Source organism: Apteryx mantelli, chromosome 1 (assembly GCF_036417845.1).
Source record: "Apteryx mantelli isolate bAptMan1 chromosome 1, bAptMan1.hap1, whole genome shotgun sequence".
Taxonomy (NCBI): domain Eukaryota; kingdom Metazoa; phylum Chordata; class Aves; order Apterygiformes; family Apterygidae; genus Apteryx; species Apteryx mantelli.
This window is the reverse complement of record NC_089978.1, coordinates 215956436-215975375: the sequence shown is the minus strand read 5'-3', so window position 1 is coordinate 215975375 and position 18940 is coordinate 215956436. Positions and strand designations below refer to the sequence as shown.

General features: G+C 37.7%; 1 protein-coding gene across 2 annotated transcripts in view; it reads right to left on the bottom strand.

Moving 5' to 3' along the window:
• Positions 1 to 18940, bottom strand: part of USP6NL (USP6 N-terminal like) — a 118839-nt gene that overhangs the window by 20735 nt on the left and 79164 nt on the right. For both annotated transcript variants that reach the window (XM_013943705.2, XM_067317309.1), the window contains exons 7-10: positions 10976 to 11083; positions 7893 to 8002; positions 5096 to 5144; positions 3476 to 3596 (exon numbers count right to left, since the gene is read on the bottom strand). In XM_013943705.2, coding sequence (XP_013799159.2) covers positions 3476 to 3596; positions 5096 to 5144; positions 7893 to 8002; positions 10976 to 11083 — 388 coding nt within the window. The remainder of the gene's footprint in view (positions 1 to 3475; positions 3597 to 5095; positions 5145 to 7892; positions 8003 to 10975; positions 11084 to 18940) is intronic.

Sequence of the window (18940 nt, the reverse complement as noted above, 5' to 3'; positions counted from 1 at the left end):
AACCATCATGAGATGGATCCAGAACAAAAATGGAGGTATGCAATACACAGTCAAATGCAATTAATGATTTAAGGAAGAAAATTCTAATGAGATCTATTAAAGGCAAAACATCTCCATCTCAAGAAGTTCTCCAGAAATTCTCCCAGCCTCTAATAATACATATGGCAGGAAGCGTTGCTCCTCGGTTGCTCTATTCTTTGACACTTCCCTGAGCATCTGGTCACTCTCAGAGACAGGACACTGAGCTAAATGGGTCTAGTACAGCAGTTCTATATTTGTAGGATAAAAAATTACCAAAAAAACCCACCAAAAATATTTTTTTACTTGTAAATGATAAGCAGTATGGAAACTGGAACAACAAGTATGCACCCACAGCACACAAGTGACCCTTAAAAAAAAAAATTTTTTTTAAAGCCAAAACAGAAGATAACTGTCTGGTTTCCAATTCTATAATTTAGTGCATGGTCACTGCACTGCAAGACTTACTAGCTCAGATTCATCCAGGCTTAGTTTCATAAATATGAATGCTCATTCTGTCATATTGAAAAAGAAGTGCCAGGTTGCATATTAGAAAATTTTACTAATATAGGCAATTTTTTTTTTTTTATAATGTAAACTGTGATGACTACTTCACAGTTAATCAGCCATCATTAACAACATTCAAAGGTGCTTTCTCCACAAAAAGTAGCTCTTTCAATTCCTATATGCCACCTCATTATCTTTAATTTGTAAGATTATAAAAACCCCAAAGGAAAGAGCTTTCAAAAACCTAGATCATTTTCAGGGTCAGCTATGTGTATTTTGACATTTAGAGACTTCATCTCATACATAAAATATGAAACATCCAAAGGCCAAATTCACCCCTTGATTTCAAGTGGTGCTATAGCAGAGATTAGTCTGACTATGTATGTATTCGAGATACGTGTGTTTGCCCCCAAAAAAACATTCTAGGTCCCCAGATCACAGGTAGAGGAGAAAAAACAGATGAAAAACTTCATTTACAGGGAGGAACTTTTAACTATCCTATTCTTGTCAGTACCCTTCTTATTTATATATTTGGCCCATCCCTACAATTTTTATGGGCAGACATTCATTTCAGAGAGCAGTCTGATATTGCATGGCATCAAGTGTGATAATAAAAGTTTTTCTTTAGGAATATCAGCAATTTGGAATTGAAATGGTTTAGGCTTTAAAGAGTAGGTAAACAGTAGAACACAAAAAAGTGCAGTTATATGTGCACCAGATAAGTCAATTTTTAAGTTTCCCTTCCACAATCTGCAGTGATATTTACAGTAATGCTGCGTTGTGCCACAAACTTCTTTAAGGTATATACTTTCATAGAATCACAGGGAAGTCTAGGTTAGAAGGGACTTCTGGAGATTATCTGGCTCAACCTTCTGTTGAAAGTAGGGCCTTAGGTTAGGTTAGTAACATTTAATAAATAATCAGTTGGGAAGCAGCATTCATTTGCATTATAATTAAGGTTGTCAGCATTATCTATAAAAGCAAAACTTCCTTAAAGGATGCTGCCAGGCCAGCTTCGACGTGTGTATGGACCCATGGCACGATGGTTCATATGGCCTGTAGAGCGACTAACCAAGCCTCTTGGGCCACTCAAGGCTCCCTCCTTCCCACTTTCATCACCTGGTTGTTGTGTGTCCTGAAACTGGGGGTGGAGAGAAGAAGGGAAGGAACAAGGGAGGCAGGGCAGGCTGAATGGGGGCAGGAAGAAAAAGGGCACCAGTTTCTTGGGAAAAAGAATGCCTGTACGTGAATGGCACAGAGCACCATGGTTGGAGCAACCTACTTTCAGCTGTCCTCTTTCTGGCTGCTGCTCAGACCCTGGCACAAAAAAAGACACAAGAAGGGAATGCAAACTGATGCAGCAGAGCTACCAGTGCCTGTATAAATCAAGCACCTTAAATCGTACTTGGTGCTGGTCTGGTCAGATGAACTGACTGGGGCTGTGGCATATAATCGTTTCTACTAGAAGAAAAGTGACATGATCAGCCAGCAAGATTGAGCACTGATGGTTTAAAGTACTCAAAAGGTCTTAGAAAGGCAAAATCTTGAGAAGTAATTTTTTTTTTTTACATATACATATACAGCTGCCAGATGAACCTCCTTTTGTTCACCCCAGCAAGTTCAAATGATGACTACAAAAATAAGCCTTAGAAATTCATGTTAGACTTTTCTTCTCCATTAGCATCACATTCCAACATTATGACTCTTTCTATTTAAAAAAAAAAAAAAAGTGATATGGACAAAAGACTAATACTTAAAATCTGTAGAAAGTTTTAAAATCCTGTGTAAGAGTCTATGGCATCTCAGAAAGACAGCTATGGATATATATGGTGCTCCATATATCAAAACCAGGTCAGCGGATTTTGAATATAATAACAATGAGTTGATTTAGACTCATTTCTCAAAACAGCAAAAATTTTCCATGATCTTTGAGGAGCTCAGCATTCTCCAGTTGTATTTTTGTAGTTCTTGATTACTGATGAATCTATAGATGCAGATTTTTATAAGATTCTCTTAGACAGTCTGCATTACCATTGTGTAAAGCTCCACGGAGGTCTCTGACTCTTGATGAATTCAAATTTCATTTATGGTACTTATTGCCCTGTCAGATATAACTGTTTTGTCAAAAAATTGATAGCTTTGAGGAAGTACAAGCAGAAAAATAACCAACTAGCACACTGTGTTGGGGGCAGAGAACGTCCAGAAAGATTGAAAAATCAGGGCAGGGAGCTATCATGGTATGAGAAAGTCTGAAGCAAGGAAAAAGAGCCAGAATCTGCTGGAAATTTGCTGAAAAGCCTTAAAAATCAAGTAAGTTCTAGATAATATTTACTTTTTTGGGTTCCAAGAACTACAGCTTTTCTGAATCACCACATCATTAACATCTACAGAAGATGCTGGAATTTCTGGAGTTGTTCCATCCCTACGGGTGTGGAATACGCATAGATCACACTAAATTTAAAATGGAAAGAGAGAACAGCCAACAATATAAAAGTAACAAGACTTTGAGAGAAGGAAATTCTGTCTGAGGAAGAGATAAAACTAAGAAACTCAAGGCTAATGCCTCGATATAATGTCAATTGTTTACTCTGGACTCCTTTCCTGCCAAATGATAGCGCAGCCACAACATTATTTAACACATTCTGCATTAGGTTTCCACTTGCTATATAGACGTCTACATAAGCAGCTTTCAACTGGTTATATATGACGGATTAAGAGGAAAGGAAACATTTGATTTTCACTAAGAACTATTTGAAAACAATTACTTACAATTATGGTTGAGTTCCAGTAACATCCAATGGCCCCCACTATAAATGGGAGCTATAAAGCTCCTGATATGTTTTATTTTGGACATACACACAGAACAGCATAGTCCTGTTTTCAAATAATTTACAATTTAAATAGGGCAGGCTGAAACCTAACAGGTACTAAGTGAGCTGAAGTTCCATACCATGCATAGCATGCTTCGGACTGGAGAGGAGTTTCACCAAGGCCCAGAAGGCATCTTCTTCATTCATGTACATAAGGAGCAAAGCTGTGATCTGGCTCATTCCCTGACAGTATCCAACTTCCTGCAAATTAGACAATGAAAATATTAAAATGCTGAGAAGAAGAACCTCACGCCCACGAGCTGTTAGTTTTTTCTGGGAAAAGAGGAGGCCTGTCCTGACAGCATAAGCTCTCTAATTATGACACCATTAGACACACGTTTTAAAAAATTTAAATATTCATAGACAGAACAGATGATGCACTATTCTCCAGCTGAAAAGTAAACTGGAAGTTTGGATTGTTCATTATAACTCTCTACTGATACACATCATCTTTGCTGATATAAATAATGTCAAATAATTACATCATCTTAGTCTCAGAATGGTGGCATTTCTCCACCATTCAACTCCCTTCAATCTTCCCATCACCTGTACAGTAACAGTTGATTCTAAACAATATTTTTCATGCAATTTGAAGTTTAGTTAGTGCAGACAATGTACTACAGAAGATATATAAAGAAAGTTCCTCCTTCCAGAGTTTTATTTCTCAATATGTCTCAAGGCAGCTTACAATAAAAAAAAGTGTAAGACAACATATTAAGTGAAAGAAAACATATTCCAGCATTAAAAATAGAAGTGTAAGCTCTCTCATGGGCCAAACAACTGTGAGGAGACAAACTAAAAGAGGAAGAATTTCAGCTACACTTTCTAGAATGCTGAAAATGAAGCAAAGCACTGTCTAATTTGAATAATTACTTAGCCCTCAATCTGTAAATAGTTCACCCTCCCCTTCTTAACTTCACATATTTTTATACCGAATTCTGTGGAGCTGCTGATGAAGGCAAAATGAAAGATGTACAAAAATTATCTAAGTGGGCAAAAGAAGTGAGAGGATAGTGCATAAAAACATAGTTAGATGCAGACATGATAGCTTTTCTGTTTCTTCTATTTTTAGCCATCAGCCAAGAGACATTAGAAACTGCAGAAGTTTCTAACCCCCAGGATGAAGTCTAGAAACTCCACTTCAAGAAATCCTCATTCAGGACTGCACCCGAGACCAAGTTTATTACTGGAATATACTTAAATACATACACAGGAGCATTCCTAAATGAGGGCTTAAGTAGAAAAGACACAACCTTTAAAACCATTTTCCATTTGTTAGAACCCTCCAGGTTATGAAATATGCCCGTTTACTCCAATGTGCATCTTTCTGCTTTGTGTTTTTCCCCCCATCATACAAATGATCTTAGTGGGAGGCACAAAATAAACAGGGAAAAAACACCAGCAGTATAAAACTCAAGCACAGCACAAATTCCTTATTCTCATTAGACACTATACTTAGTTTCTGTTGAACTGTATGCACAGTTCAGTCTGTCCAATAAAATTAGAAACTCATAATCAAGATACTTTTTTTTTTTTAAACTTTGGTGGTTCAAAACATGGCAATAGCAAATCATTTATTTCTCTGTACCTCAAAAGGTCTATGAAATGAGTTTTGAGGAAGAAAGAGGACACAGAATTGCAAAGTTATCTTACAGCGTGTTCAGATAAAACATGTTTCAGTAAAAAAGTATACAACTTACCGTATTATACATGGAATATGCAGCTAAAACATGGAATAAAGATTGTTGCCTGGAGAAATAACATTAGAAAAAGAGTATAATGTTATATATATATATTTTTTTTTTTTAAAAAAAAAGAAAATCGGAAAAGCATAAACGCACTGAGCAATGTTTTGGAAACCTATTTCTCCAATTTAACTTGTCTATTACTAAGTAGGAAAAACACTTTATATTGATGTTGCGCTTCTGACTTCAAATTGACTAATGATATTTAGCACTTTCTGATGTTTCACATGTTGAAAGGATTCAAAAAAAATACTTACACACTGTGAGAAGGCAACACTGACAGACCATCATTTTTACAGATAAAGAAAGTGAAACACAGGATAGGCCACATTTCAAACTGATCTATTCGGAGTGAAAAGCTCTACATACCACAGACCTGATGTCTGAGTTCGCAGAACACTAACAGTTGTTATTAATTTTAAAGAGAGATGTAGAAGAGTTAACATACACAAAGCATCCTCAAAGGTGTCTTAATCTGGGCATCCAAATTAAAGTCAGCTTTTAATACCCTAAGTGACTGCTGCTGTCAAGCTGAAGAAAAGCAATATCAACTCTGAGTCTCCATCCTACGCTCAGTGCTTCAGAATATACTGACCTCTGTATGTACTTCAGAGTTATTAGATTTAAACAGCTTTAAAGATTCAAAGAGTATGGGTCCTCTGCTTCCTGTAAAAAGCGTCTACGTCATCTTGTACAAATCCTAGATTGTGAAGGCAGTGGGACTAAACGTATCAACTCTGCTCCTCCCAGGTTGGGACACCTAAGTAATGACAACGATTTGCTCCTGGAGAGCTCTCATAATGAATTTTTGAACTCATGGCTTTCTGTGGTTTGCTGGGGGAGAGAATTTGGAGATGTGAATGCTAGTGTGGACCACAGCTGAAACTGCTAAAATTTAACTGCTGAGTTTTGCATACCATCCCTTGTGGCCCATGAAATTCCCCCTGCCTATCACTAATCCAAATGTACAGAAATAGCTAGTAGCAGGTTAAAAAAGAAAGCATAAGCAAAAAGCTGCATATTTTCTATTGGGAAGAGGAAGCATCCTTGGAGAATTTTACCGAAAAGTCTAGATTCTGGCATTTTCCTCTATGCTTTTGCAGAAACTGGAGTTTAATCATCCTTCAGTAACCAAAGTGTAACGTAAAGTACAGCATGTTAAGCTCGAGTCTTATTTTGCAAAGACAAACTGAGACACAAGTATAAGGTCCGAACAGCATACACAGGAACCTTTGATATCATCCGATAGGGGAATGCTGAGCACGTGAAACTAAACAGTGCAATCTCGTTCACATTAAGCTTTATAAAGTAATGGCAATTTCAGTACTATTTACACTTGGTGATACCCCTAAAGACCTAGAAAAGAATGAGCCTTTAAAAGCATAGTCTCCTGAAAAGTCAAACAAGCTATTGATTATCCTGGGGGACAAAAATAACTAGACTTTTTCATTGATATGCAAAATGACTTCTGAATTTTCAGCAAGGCATCACTAGAAATGCGCAGTACATGAACAGTAATTCCAATAACTATTCCAAGGGCAAAATTGCTTTGTGCAGCCAAAGGCTTTCACGAGGACTCTGGGGGCGTGCATACGCCATGGCTACAGGGACCGGAGCTGCCGCTGCCTGCGTTGATGCCAAGCTGGCGAGGGTGGTGAGCTTCTGCTAACACCTGATGTGTGCAAAAACGCGTGCAAACAAAACACCTGAGGCACTGCGTACGTGCTACCGAGAGGCAAGGCATATCAGCTCAGGTGCAGCACTGCACAAATGCATCCAAATTCAGTGGCTGCACAGAATTTTGGCGTATAGCGCTCTCAGCTTAGGAATTTCTGCTTCGCACTCCATCCTGTGTTGCAGGCATCACACAAATTCCCTGTACTTATAATTTGTGAGCAAACTTCCTAGAAGAATGATATAAGAAAATGTTTGGTTTATTATCACATTAAAGTCCACAGCTCTCTGAGTATAGCTTTTGGAAAACAGCAGACTACAGTAGAATCTGCCTTGGAAAGAAAAGGAGATTAAAAACTGAATACACTCAGAGATGGGAAAGAAACGCCCTATTCATCTCAGCAGGGTGCCGATGCTGCAAGCTAGCAATAATGCTGATGTTTGTATTGCCGCTTATTTCACTATTAAGCATTTTAAAAAATGATAGCTGCCTAACATTCCTCATGCAATGACAGTAAAAAATAATATTTTGAAAAAATCCGAAAGCATTAAGGCTTACATTTGTAAATAATTAAGTGCTCCCATCTAAAAATATTGTTCTATTCGGTTCCTAATTAGAAACTAGGAAAGAAGGAATATAAAACCCAAAGGAAGACTAAAATATCTGGGAAGGTAAAAGGTATCAGAGATGTAAAAAGTTGTTTTGTTTCTAAAAATAGACAGTTAAATACAGAAATCATGTAATTGATCTCAAATTAATTAACTTGGCATTTCCATGCTTTTGTTGTATTTACAATATCTGAGACTTTGTTGGCTTTAATAAATATGACAGCAAGAGGAGAACACTTTAGAAATGTTTTGCTTTAGAATGCTACTGACTACCATATAGTAAGGGAAAACTGGTTGGTTGGAAATGAACATCTGGTTTTGCAGTAACAAACGTAATCACATTATTACACATAGGCAATTTTGCTTTGAAAATTTGAAGTGTACATTCAATATTCTTGGACAAAGAGGCTTCAAGCAGGTCAGAAGCCAATTGTAAGAAAACAAAAAAAACCCCTTTTAGTTTACTTACTTAACACCGTATCTGTCTCTAAACATGATATGGTCTCTATACGTTCGATTTACATCAAGATCAATTTGTCTAATATCTGGCGAAGATCCTCGTGCTTCACACTTCAATTTCTAGGAAAACAGTAAAGAAGAGAAATTAAGTTTACAATTATGAGCTCTAAAATAGGAGAAACCCACCTGACTTTATACCTAGACTAAAGCACCTGCCATCTCATGATTTAGAATGCTTACTACAGAATGGCAACTAAAAACACAACAATTTTCATTTCCAAGATGTGCACATACATACACAAATGTTGTAGAATCAGACACACATTCACACAGCAGAGATGTTAAAAAACAACCCCGTAGTATACATTTTTGTGTCGCACCATTCACTGTCCACATTCAAGGCTACATTTCAGCATTTCAAATTTTTAATTGCCATTTCTCAGGTAGGCACATGACAACAGGAAGGTAAAAGGGGAATTTCGCTACTCGGGAACAAGCATCTAAGATGCAATTGCACCAGACTGGACTTTTAACAAGTTATTAGTGTGACGTTGGCATTTTTTTTGCCTGCTTTTCCTAAGCAGAAGTAATATTTACTTAGCTGCTCTTTTCTTTTGTATTTTTGTATTTTCTTCCTAAGCCTAGATAATAACTGGACATTTCTCTAGTCATTTCCTCTGACTTTCTGGTCTAATCCAATTCAGTGGTAGGATAACTCTATTTTATCACTTTTCTGAAGTTCTATAATTAAATCTAATTTTGCCATTGAATACTTTAGAAAGCCTGCATAGGCTGGACTGCCACCTTATTCTTTTTACACTTGCAATAATTTTACCTTCACATTCATACATTTATTCTCATTTCTGTCCCTAAAAGTTGGATTTGCAAGGCATTCCTAACCAGGTGCAACATGGTATTTTCAAAACACTACATCTGAGTAGGCATTATTAGAGAATACCATACAATTGATAAGCTCTACAGAACCTGGTTTAAAGCAAACAAAAAGATTTAAAGACAAAAATAAGAAAAACAAAGGGACAAATAGGGAACGATGAAGTCTGGTGAGCAGAACCAGCACCTTTAGGCATGTCTGGAATTACCTGCAAACCAAAGATCCAACTGGTAGCAGCCACAATCTCCACTTCATGCACCTTTGGTATAATTTAAAGTCCTAACATCCAGAATGATTTGTCCCGCAGATAGACAGAAAAGAAGAAGGGATCGGAAAACTGATAGCTTTAAGGTGCCGCAAGGACCCAGAGCCTCTGAACTGTTTTACATAGGAAGAGAAGCACCCTAAATCCTTGCCATGATGGGAAAAAATGACGGGGGAAAAAACTGGGCTGCCAGGGTGGGGGAAGAGAAAGGGACCCGAGAGTCCCTGCACCAGAAGGGACAGAAGATTAAGAACAGGTAAGTAATTGCCCTGCATAGAGAACCGCAAGCAGCTCTTGACACGTACAGTGAGTTTGACCTGCAGCAAAAGCACCTATCTTTCTTCTCACTTTAACATGTACAATTTGTAAGTGAGATTCATAACTAGGAGTTTTAACACCACTTCAGGAAATGGGAACAACAGAGAGCAGTTAAATGAGCTTATTGCAAATAAACAAGCTGGGATAATGATGGACAAAACTCCTTCTACTTCCATATTGGTACTACGAAGACACTTTTTTTTTTTTTTTTTGCATTGAGCACTAGATGGCATTAATAATATCTGAAGATGAATTTACATATTTTTAAAGGCTTGTAGTTTTACTCAATATTCTTTGCCACAACTACATTATTCAGCATGAACTCCATTTTATCCCTTTTGGATCAGCCTCTAGTCTTACTTACGAAGTTAAACAAAATATAACAGTCAGAAAGAGCAGCCTGTCAGACTAAAGAGTGATAAATAATTCAAGAGGAAGATCACAGAGACAAAAAATTTAGATAGCATCACTGCCAACATCCATCTTCTTTCACAACTGTACAAGCTCCCTTGCCTTCTCAGACCCAAATTCTCAGCTCCTAAAAAATGCTATTAAAAATGTCAAAACCAAACCAGCAATGCATTTCTTTGAAACTCTGGGCATCATTTCTTAAAAACCAGCAAGCATTGAAATTCCAGTGGGGAAAAATTCAGACACTCTACAATACTAAGTTACCTTTCTGTTACCCAAACCCTCTCCCAAACCCAAACCCTTATCCCTTAGCACAGAGGGAGAGAAAGAAAAAACAGAATTTTAAAGGATTTAATTCCTCTTCTACCTAGCTTACTAGCCTGCACATGAACCTTATTCTACATTTATGGATGTGAAGTTGAGCTCCGATGGCAGTCAGCTCTATTGACACCCACAGAAACACAAGAGTTAGTGGGGAAAAAATTTAAAGGATCATAAAGGAACAGAATAATTCCAAGGGGGATTTACTGCCCAGGGCATTGCAGGTGTGGGGAGAATATGCACAAAAATTTTCTAAGTAGGAGATCTACTTAAGTGGTCAATTTAGGCCTGTAGCATTTTGCGGGGTTAACATCCCGTCACCAGTTACACCTCTGAGAATACTATAAACTGAACAGACAGCACTTTGCAATGAATATCTAAGTTGCTTTTGGAGATGAGATGCCAGAAAGACAGCCAGCTTGTTCCAGCAGGGCCATCTTGGCTTTTACAAGATTAACAAGGCATCAATCCCCCCCCCCCCCCCAAAATACTAGAACTTCTCTTACTGATTTTCAGCTAACATGGTGCTTCCTTAATAGAAATTTCTCAAAGAGCAGCTGTAGTTTCAGAGGTTTCTGCCTTCTTGCTGGGAGAGGGGTTTTGTCTTATTTGGTTTTGCTTTGCTTTTAAGAGGGCTTTTGCAAGAATTTGAGGGTGGGAGAAGAAACAGAAAAAAAGATGAAATTAATTAAATGAATTACAGACTGAAAAATAAGCTGGTAAAGTACTTTCCAAGCCATGGCCTTTTTTCTAGGTAAAACAGTCGAGTTAAATGTAATTTCTAATCCTTTTTTACACCATATAACAACAAAAGCTTAATAAAACCTACAGTCTTAGTATCTGAAATTCTTAATTTTAATATTAAATGGAAATTCTGCAAACTCACATTATAAAGGTCTTTTGTTTCTTCTTTCATTTTAGGAACATCAAGTAGTAAAGACCAGACTTGCCCTCTGAACTGCAGTGGGATGCCTTTATAAATTCTCCTATGAAACTGTAAAAAGAAAAGAAAAGATAATTGCAGTACAAGCTACCAAGTTCTGAACTAAAGGAACAGTGACCTACAATATGATAAAGAGAAAAAGGCAATTATATTAGTTGTCCTGGCAGGACGGCATATCAAAGTTGTATCATCTCTGCTACGTAATACTGGTTCTACAAACAGATGAAAGAGAGCTTCGAATTTGATACTTCACATTAAAAAAAAAAAAATTTCATAACAGCACAAAGTTCCAGAACAAGCCACAGATAGCTCACTATAATTATGAACTATATATGGGGACGGTAAAAGGCAATCAGCAATATCACACAAAGCTTTTGGAGCTTAACAGTAACAACAACAACAACAAAATTGAATTCTTGTAAAACTGCAACACTGTGCCACCACAAATAAGGAAATGCCGTGTCTCAGGCTAACAGACTTCAGATCAGATTTCTAAACTAATAATCAAATATTTTCCTAGATGCACATTAGAATATATTTGTATAAAAACAATTCTTAAAAGATTTTATAGCTATGGTTTCTAAAATTACTGAATAACCTAACAACACCGTACGTAATTTTTAGCTGTGAAATAGAAAATTAAATTCCCCATTCATGACACATTGTATTCTGACACGCAAAGCTGGTATTAGAAATGGGTCAGAAGGGGACAACTCAGGACCTGTGCATAACTGGAGGGAGTAGTTGTGTATCTATCTATACATGTGAGTACTGCCTCCGACATGTCACCGCTCTCGTACTCTGATTCAGTGGTTTGGTGCTCACTGGGCTTACTTGAAAAGATAAATAAATAAATAAATAATCACAACAATAAATAAACAAACACAACAATTGTCTTCCTTGGTTCTTCTCCAATTTGCATCTCTATGCTGCAGCATCTAGGAGCATGTAGACCATCTAAACAGAGAAAGATAGACTCGTTGTCTTAGTCTTGGCTTTAGACAGCCAGGAGAGACTCAAGGCAAGAAAAACCTCAGGTCAACCAACCATATAAACTTTAAAAGTGCAAAAAATATTCTGAGGACATGACTAGGAAAGGGAAAAGCAGAGAAGAACTCTAACAAAGAATAAGAACCTTTCGGAAGCTCTGTTTTTACCATTATTTTAATGATGGCACAGAGAGATCATTAGATAGATCAGTTCTCCAGTTTTGGAAGATTAATGAACACTCCGTAACAGTGTATTTGTAAACCTCATGCTGTTTGGGATACATTAGATCTTTGAAGGTGTCTTCAAAGACCAGATTTTAGAATGTGTGACCTTTACGCAAATATTTTGATGGCTCTTTAATGGAAACAGAATGTAGAGAAGCATATAAATAAAGGCCACAGAAGAATCATGATATTTTTCTGTCCCCTTTTCAAGCTAAAATTTTGAACTTGTATAAGATGCTACAGCAATCCCGGAGGCTGTTATGGTGCTTATCCACAGAAAGACAATGTTGTGAGGTACCACTTGTTTAAGAAAACTTTGCTGCCTTTAATACTATTAAGATCGCTTAAGTACTAAGACTTCAGCAGTTTTAGTATGTACACAGTTATATCAGTATAGTTTTCTCCTGTCCAGGAGTGCTATAAAGCACCCTTCTATAGATGTATATCCAGACTTCAGCTCACACAGAGAATATCGGGCTTTTTCAACCCAAATACACCGATAACTGCTTGTGAGAGAGAAGATAATTCTGTCTTTTGAAAGCCATGGAACACCAGTTGCAGTAGTGTCATTCTGCAAAGAAATTGTGTCTCCTGGAAACTGGAATGAGCCAAGTTTTCCAAACCTTAGCTGGTAACCGGAGAGAGAGGGGTCCTAAACGATTATAAGTCTCCCATGGCATTTAACTGTATTCTTCAGAACCACAGGATAGCAACAGTGTATCCCGATACCAAGGTCGGGGTCATTACAAGACATTACAAGATCCTGGCTAGAGTCAGCAGAACACTAAATTAAGGACTTCATCTCCTATATAGTTGGCAGACAGTGAAACACAACTCAAGAACAGTCTTTCATGGCACAGACTATCATGCAAACAATAACATGGAAAAACAAATATGAATAATTTTTATACAATGGAAAATGATGTGGCTGCACTGCATCGGGGGTGTAGGGCATGTTTCTGAGCAAAAATCATTTCTGAGAAATATTCAGTTACCAAATAGTTAAGAAACATAGAAATGAGCAAAGGAAATATTAGCTAATTGAACATCTTTACTTTAAGTACCATGCTACAGCCTTCTGCTGTCTTTTACTTCCATATGTAATGTACAGTTGAAAATATATATTGGAAATGTCTGGGTTGTGTCTATATACTTTAACCATGACTTGCACAACCCTAGTCTATTCTCGCATTTTCTCTAGAATAATAATTGAATACAAATACAAATTTCCACAAGATACTTTATGTCACCTCCCCAGAAACAGAAGAAAAAGCAATGAGTCAATCTTCAACAAATTCTTTAAAATTAAGGCTTTGTTAAGATACTAGCTCAAAAACAAAATACAAATCCATAAATCCATAATTCAAACAATTGTTGTACAAAAACATGTGCCATTTAGAGAATGGTGTTATGCAATCTGGGATGTTTCCATTAGCATAAGACACAGTCAAAAAAGACACCCTTGGTATATATAATTATATAACACAAATTTAAAATACAGGTTCAAGTTCTGTATCACATCTAGTACATCCTGCTAAGCAGATCTTCAGCTAAGGATAGGGGTCATAAACCCTTGCTGTTATTACTAAAACTACTGATTTTGAAGATATGAGAAGCACATACTAGATGAAGATGTGCCCTTCTGCAAATTCAAAAGGAGCTACTCACTCAAAAAGAAATTGGACGTGCAAATTGGACTACCCCATAACCAAACAAGACCCTATAAGGAATGAATTAAAAAAGCTTACAAAGCAAAAAAACCTCTCAGATTGGGAATATTCCAAATAAATATTAGTCACCGTCTCAAACAACAAAGTCCATTACATCCCAACATTCAGTGTGGCCTCTACGCAAAAATCTGGAAGATATAGGACCTCCCCTTCCCCAGTCTCTCAAGCCCAACTGGTTCACAGCCAAGAAACGAGGCCACTATCACATAGCCCTAGGCTGAAGAGTGGGCACTGGCGTTCTACCCACTGCAAGCTGCAAAACTGGCTTTCTTTTAAGCAAAGCTTTCTGGTATATCAAGAACTGCACACGAGCAGGAGTTTGCCACCTCAAAAAGAATCAGTGATGAGAAGCCTAAGAATTAAAATCTGAAGTTGTACAAGAAAGTATGTTTATAAGGAAAAGCAAAGTATATTTATAAAGGCTGCTGCATTTCGAGGTTCTTCACCACCTGCGGACTGCATAAGAGGAAGAGAACATGCAAATACAAGAGCTGTTCAACAAACTCATTCAAAAAATCTCAGGAACGTGAAGAGGGTTCGTTGTTAAGGCTCTGTGTTCGGACTCCAAGCTAAATAGGGACTTAGCTATTACCTCCTATGTGCATGTCAGAACAGCTGGCAACTGCCAGGTACCCTGATCGTTTCTCGTCTTTTCTTCCCCTCTTAACTTAGGCAACTTCAGTCACAGGTAGATGAAGGATGACAGTGAAAGACAAATACTTTGGTGGAAATACTCTAGTGGGAATATAAGATATAACAGTTTATATAATCTTTCCTGAAAGTTATGACCATACTAAGATAGGAAAGATTTATTGTCTCTGGTTGTCAATTGTACCCTGGATTATTATGTAGTAGACTATAATTAGGAAATAAAAGCATAAGCTAGAGAAAGACCGTGCTGAAGCACAGCAACTTTGCTGCTCTGTGATGCTTCCTGCATAAGCAATGACTGATGGGGAGATGAAAGCTTTGTTTTGACAAATATCAGTCAGGCCAAGACACGCAGGCAGCTGATACCCTTCAGAAACTGGTGTCTGTAAGAGCAATGACGACCCCGCTGAAAAGATGCTTAAATGCTATCATCGGAATCATGGGGTTTTACACATGTCTATAGAGTTGCACCTAAGTTGATTTTCATTATGGCATCTTTCATTATCTACAAATCGTTACTCAGTTCTGATAGACTGTCACAGTTTCAAGTCATAATCTGACGACAGTTCAGCCGTTCTCCAGTTCCTCACGGTCACGTGCTCACAGAGCTGTTTGCTTGCTTATGCAGAAAACTTCTAACAGGAAAACAGCAAAAACACCCTGTCTCTCTCGGAGATATTCTTCTGTAACAAAGATTAGGGGAAGATGTAAACTGAAGCACACTGATATTCTATGATGTATCTACTTTCACTAAGCCTTTTCTTAATAAATAAATAAATAAATAAATAAAATATAGTGTCCTTGACCAATTAGCCTTCTGCATTTCATGACCTCTAGAATATCTCCACAAATCATTCAGACCTAGTTGAAGCTACAAATGGTTCCATCCCTTGCACACAGAATCACACACGTGATGACGGTTTTCTTGTTAATTCTCCTTGAAAAGTTGAGGAGGAAAGAATTAAGGAAGCAGCCCATAAGCAGTTCTGCAAAACAGGATTAAAAAAATGTATTTTACTATTAGGAATATGACAGTTTTGGATAAATGTAATAATATACTGATTCATTTACTGTATATGCACAGTATGAACAGATTTCTTCAAGCCCAAACTACCTCAGCTGTATGTTATTTAGGCTCATTACAAAAGGGCTGTCTGAAGACCCGTAGTTTGTACTTGCTCCATCCTTGGCTCGTTTCTCTCCCTCTCCCTCTCCCATTTTAACTCTGAATTCTCTCCGGCATGCCATTTTCCAAAACTAAGCCATCACTACAATTATAATCTACGACTCAACGTCATCACTCTTGCTGTTGCAGTGTTCCCTTCTGTGCTGTTGCTAAACGCTGCTGGTTTCCGGAGCAGCGGGACTGCGCAGAAGCCACATGAATGTCAGGTGGGGCGAATCCTCCAAGATACAGGCTGTACATTTTCTTTAACAATTTGCTGCCCCGGTGTTAACTACTTTATCCAATCAAGTGAAAACAGAAAGCAAGAGGCAGGAATAGCTCTTATAGCCTACTGCTGCCTACTGCTTCTGTGCTTCAGAAAAGTTGGGTTGAGAAGCTGGTGCTGCCAGCATTTTGAGATAAAAACCTCTTTATTTGTGAGTTTTGTACAACCCTGAGCAGCATCATCAGGCTCTCCATAAATAGCAGTGAAAAATATCGTCTCGTTTTCCACTGGGAGGAGGAAGGGGCTGATGCTTTACTCTCTATGTTCTGGTTCACTTACCACATAAGATGCAAGAAAGAATAGGGAAATCACCCTTGTTTTTAAAGTCTCTGAGTGCTCTACCAGAGTTCAACAACCAGTAAAGGTTTTTCCTAGCCCCCAGCAAACTTCATCCTGTTTACAAACATGCTGAATTATTTCTGCCACTATTTATAGTCTGGTCTATAATTTGTTGCATTAACTGAAGCTCTTTCTGCTCAGCTGATCTGCTATACCTTCTGCTTGCTTGGTGAACTGAGGATGATTCAGTTTAAATCAGTGTATAATGGACTGATGTGACTGATGGGTGGGGAAGACCACCTTTGCTCTTTAAACAATGCAGAGCTATTGTGTTACCCGAAAGGTCGTACGTGATAATACCTAATACCGTTACACAGTTGTCTGAACATCCCTTTGGTCTGAGAAGATAAGTGATCTTCAAATCAGCCCATCACCACAATAAGACAGCCAGCCAGAAGTGTTATAACCTCTAACTTCTACTTTCATAAAAGATGACAGGACAGAAAGTAGGACTGTAAGAAAAACTTGGGTAATAAATTATTATTTTTTCCATGCATTCACTTCATATTTAAAAAACACGAATTCACTAGTTTCTCAGGAACACCAAGAAAAACATCAAACACTGTTTTTGGCATTTTTAACAAAAGCAAAGCGCAAGACAGTTAAAAGTCTCAAAAGCAAAGGCAGTATTCAGATGACACAAGTATGAGAGATGACGAGCAAATTTCTCCCTCTACTTGAACTGTAGCATCTCTTACTTCTCAGGAAAATATCCTGCTTATCAGGCTAACAAGTATTCTGGTCTCCATCTCTCCCTTTGAAGCTTTTACACTTTACACAGAATAATCCACTGAAACAGAAGGACAGTGAGGGAGTAAGCTGGCTTTACGGGCTGGTCATTAAGGCAGCGACCTGAGATGCATAACATGTGTCTTCCAGTCCTCATCCAAACAAAGGTGGACCAGCACCACCAGACAATATCAACAAAAACCCCAGGGAAAGATACAAGTTTTAAGCCCTATTACTTGAATCCGGGAACCTCACATCCTATGCATTAAGCACTGAATAGCCAGACCAGGAACAGTTAAGAAAACCTCCTCCAAATATGGTGCAGGGAATCTAGCCTCTCTAGCAAATCTTTCCCCGACTGAAATTATTCAATATATTCACTACCAGTTTTAAGACTATCAAGACTACATTTCCAGCAAATAAACTATTCACGTGAAAAACCCCATCTACCTTTTAAAGCAAGTGAACACACTTAGCGCTCACTGACATACCTAATAAAACCCATCTTCTACATTTACCCACATACCATCATTTGTTGTTTTTTTTGAACAGGATAAGAAAAAAAGTTCTGTAACAAAAGATCCCAACAGCAACTTTAAGATCATTAATACTAATTCATCTACTTAAAATCCACCTATAGTTTCACAATGAAAAATAATTTTATTTCGCTTTTCTAAACCAAACAACGTTGTAGCACTCCAAGGTACTTGAAACAGCTGCCAATATATTTCAGGGATAAATAGAGTTAAACAGTTCTTCCCTATTGATTCAAAAAAAGAAGCCAATCAAGATATGAAGCATCTTATTCAAAAGTAGATCCCATTCATATCATCAAAAATTTCACGTCTCTGAAGATTATGAATGCTTCATGGCATATTATTCACAGTATAACAGAACTATTCCAGGGAGGGAGGAGGGGAAAATCAACCAGAAAAGACTTCCCATACCTTTTACTTGAAAACTTACTCATTGTAACTCTCCTTTTAACAAATCAGCCACGTATCTTGAAGTATCCCAAAATATCATGCTTGCCAGCACAGATAATTTAAACATCAGACTACATGCCCCATTTTATGACTAATCAGTTTCCTTGGAGAGTTATTTAAGGCAGTATTCACTGAACCATGGCTGAAAGCTCTCCTAGGCGGTTCAGTAAATCTGGGGAGCAAAAAATAAAAAAATAAAAACCCACAGGTGAGAATCATAACAAAGAACTCGCGGATCTTAGTAAGACGCCACCTGTGCCTCAAAAGAGTAACTTTAAATTTAAATATGAATTACTATGGTATCCAGCATACAAATGAAAAGTAAAGTTAAAATTCATAACCCTTGGAAAGGGATTTACGATTCCTGAAGAATTGAGGTACTCCCATTTAAAGGTGTCTTCTCTTTTCAAGTTTAGAAAGGTTTCTTTTTTTTTTTCCCCACCTCCCTCTTCCTCCCCGTCTCAAAATCGGAATCAAACAATTTTGCTTGGCTCACTACCTACGAGACAAGACTCACAGGTACGGCGCTTCATTAGCGCCGCTGTTTATTCCACAGACGTGAACACGGTGTGCAGTGCGGTCCTAGTCCCAAACCCACCGTGCAGGTACCGTGCAGTACAACGCACAGTAATTGCTCCAAATATGTTACCGAGCCTGCTGAGAAATTCCTTGCATTTGAACTTCAGCTTTGTTTTTTTTTTTTTTAATGTATTATTGCACTGTGGAAGAATAAAAAAGCCTTCTTCTTTCCCTGTGTGTTCTTCTCATTAAAGAAACAGAAAATAACACAACTTGAATTAAGATTATA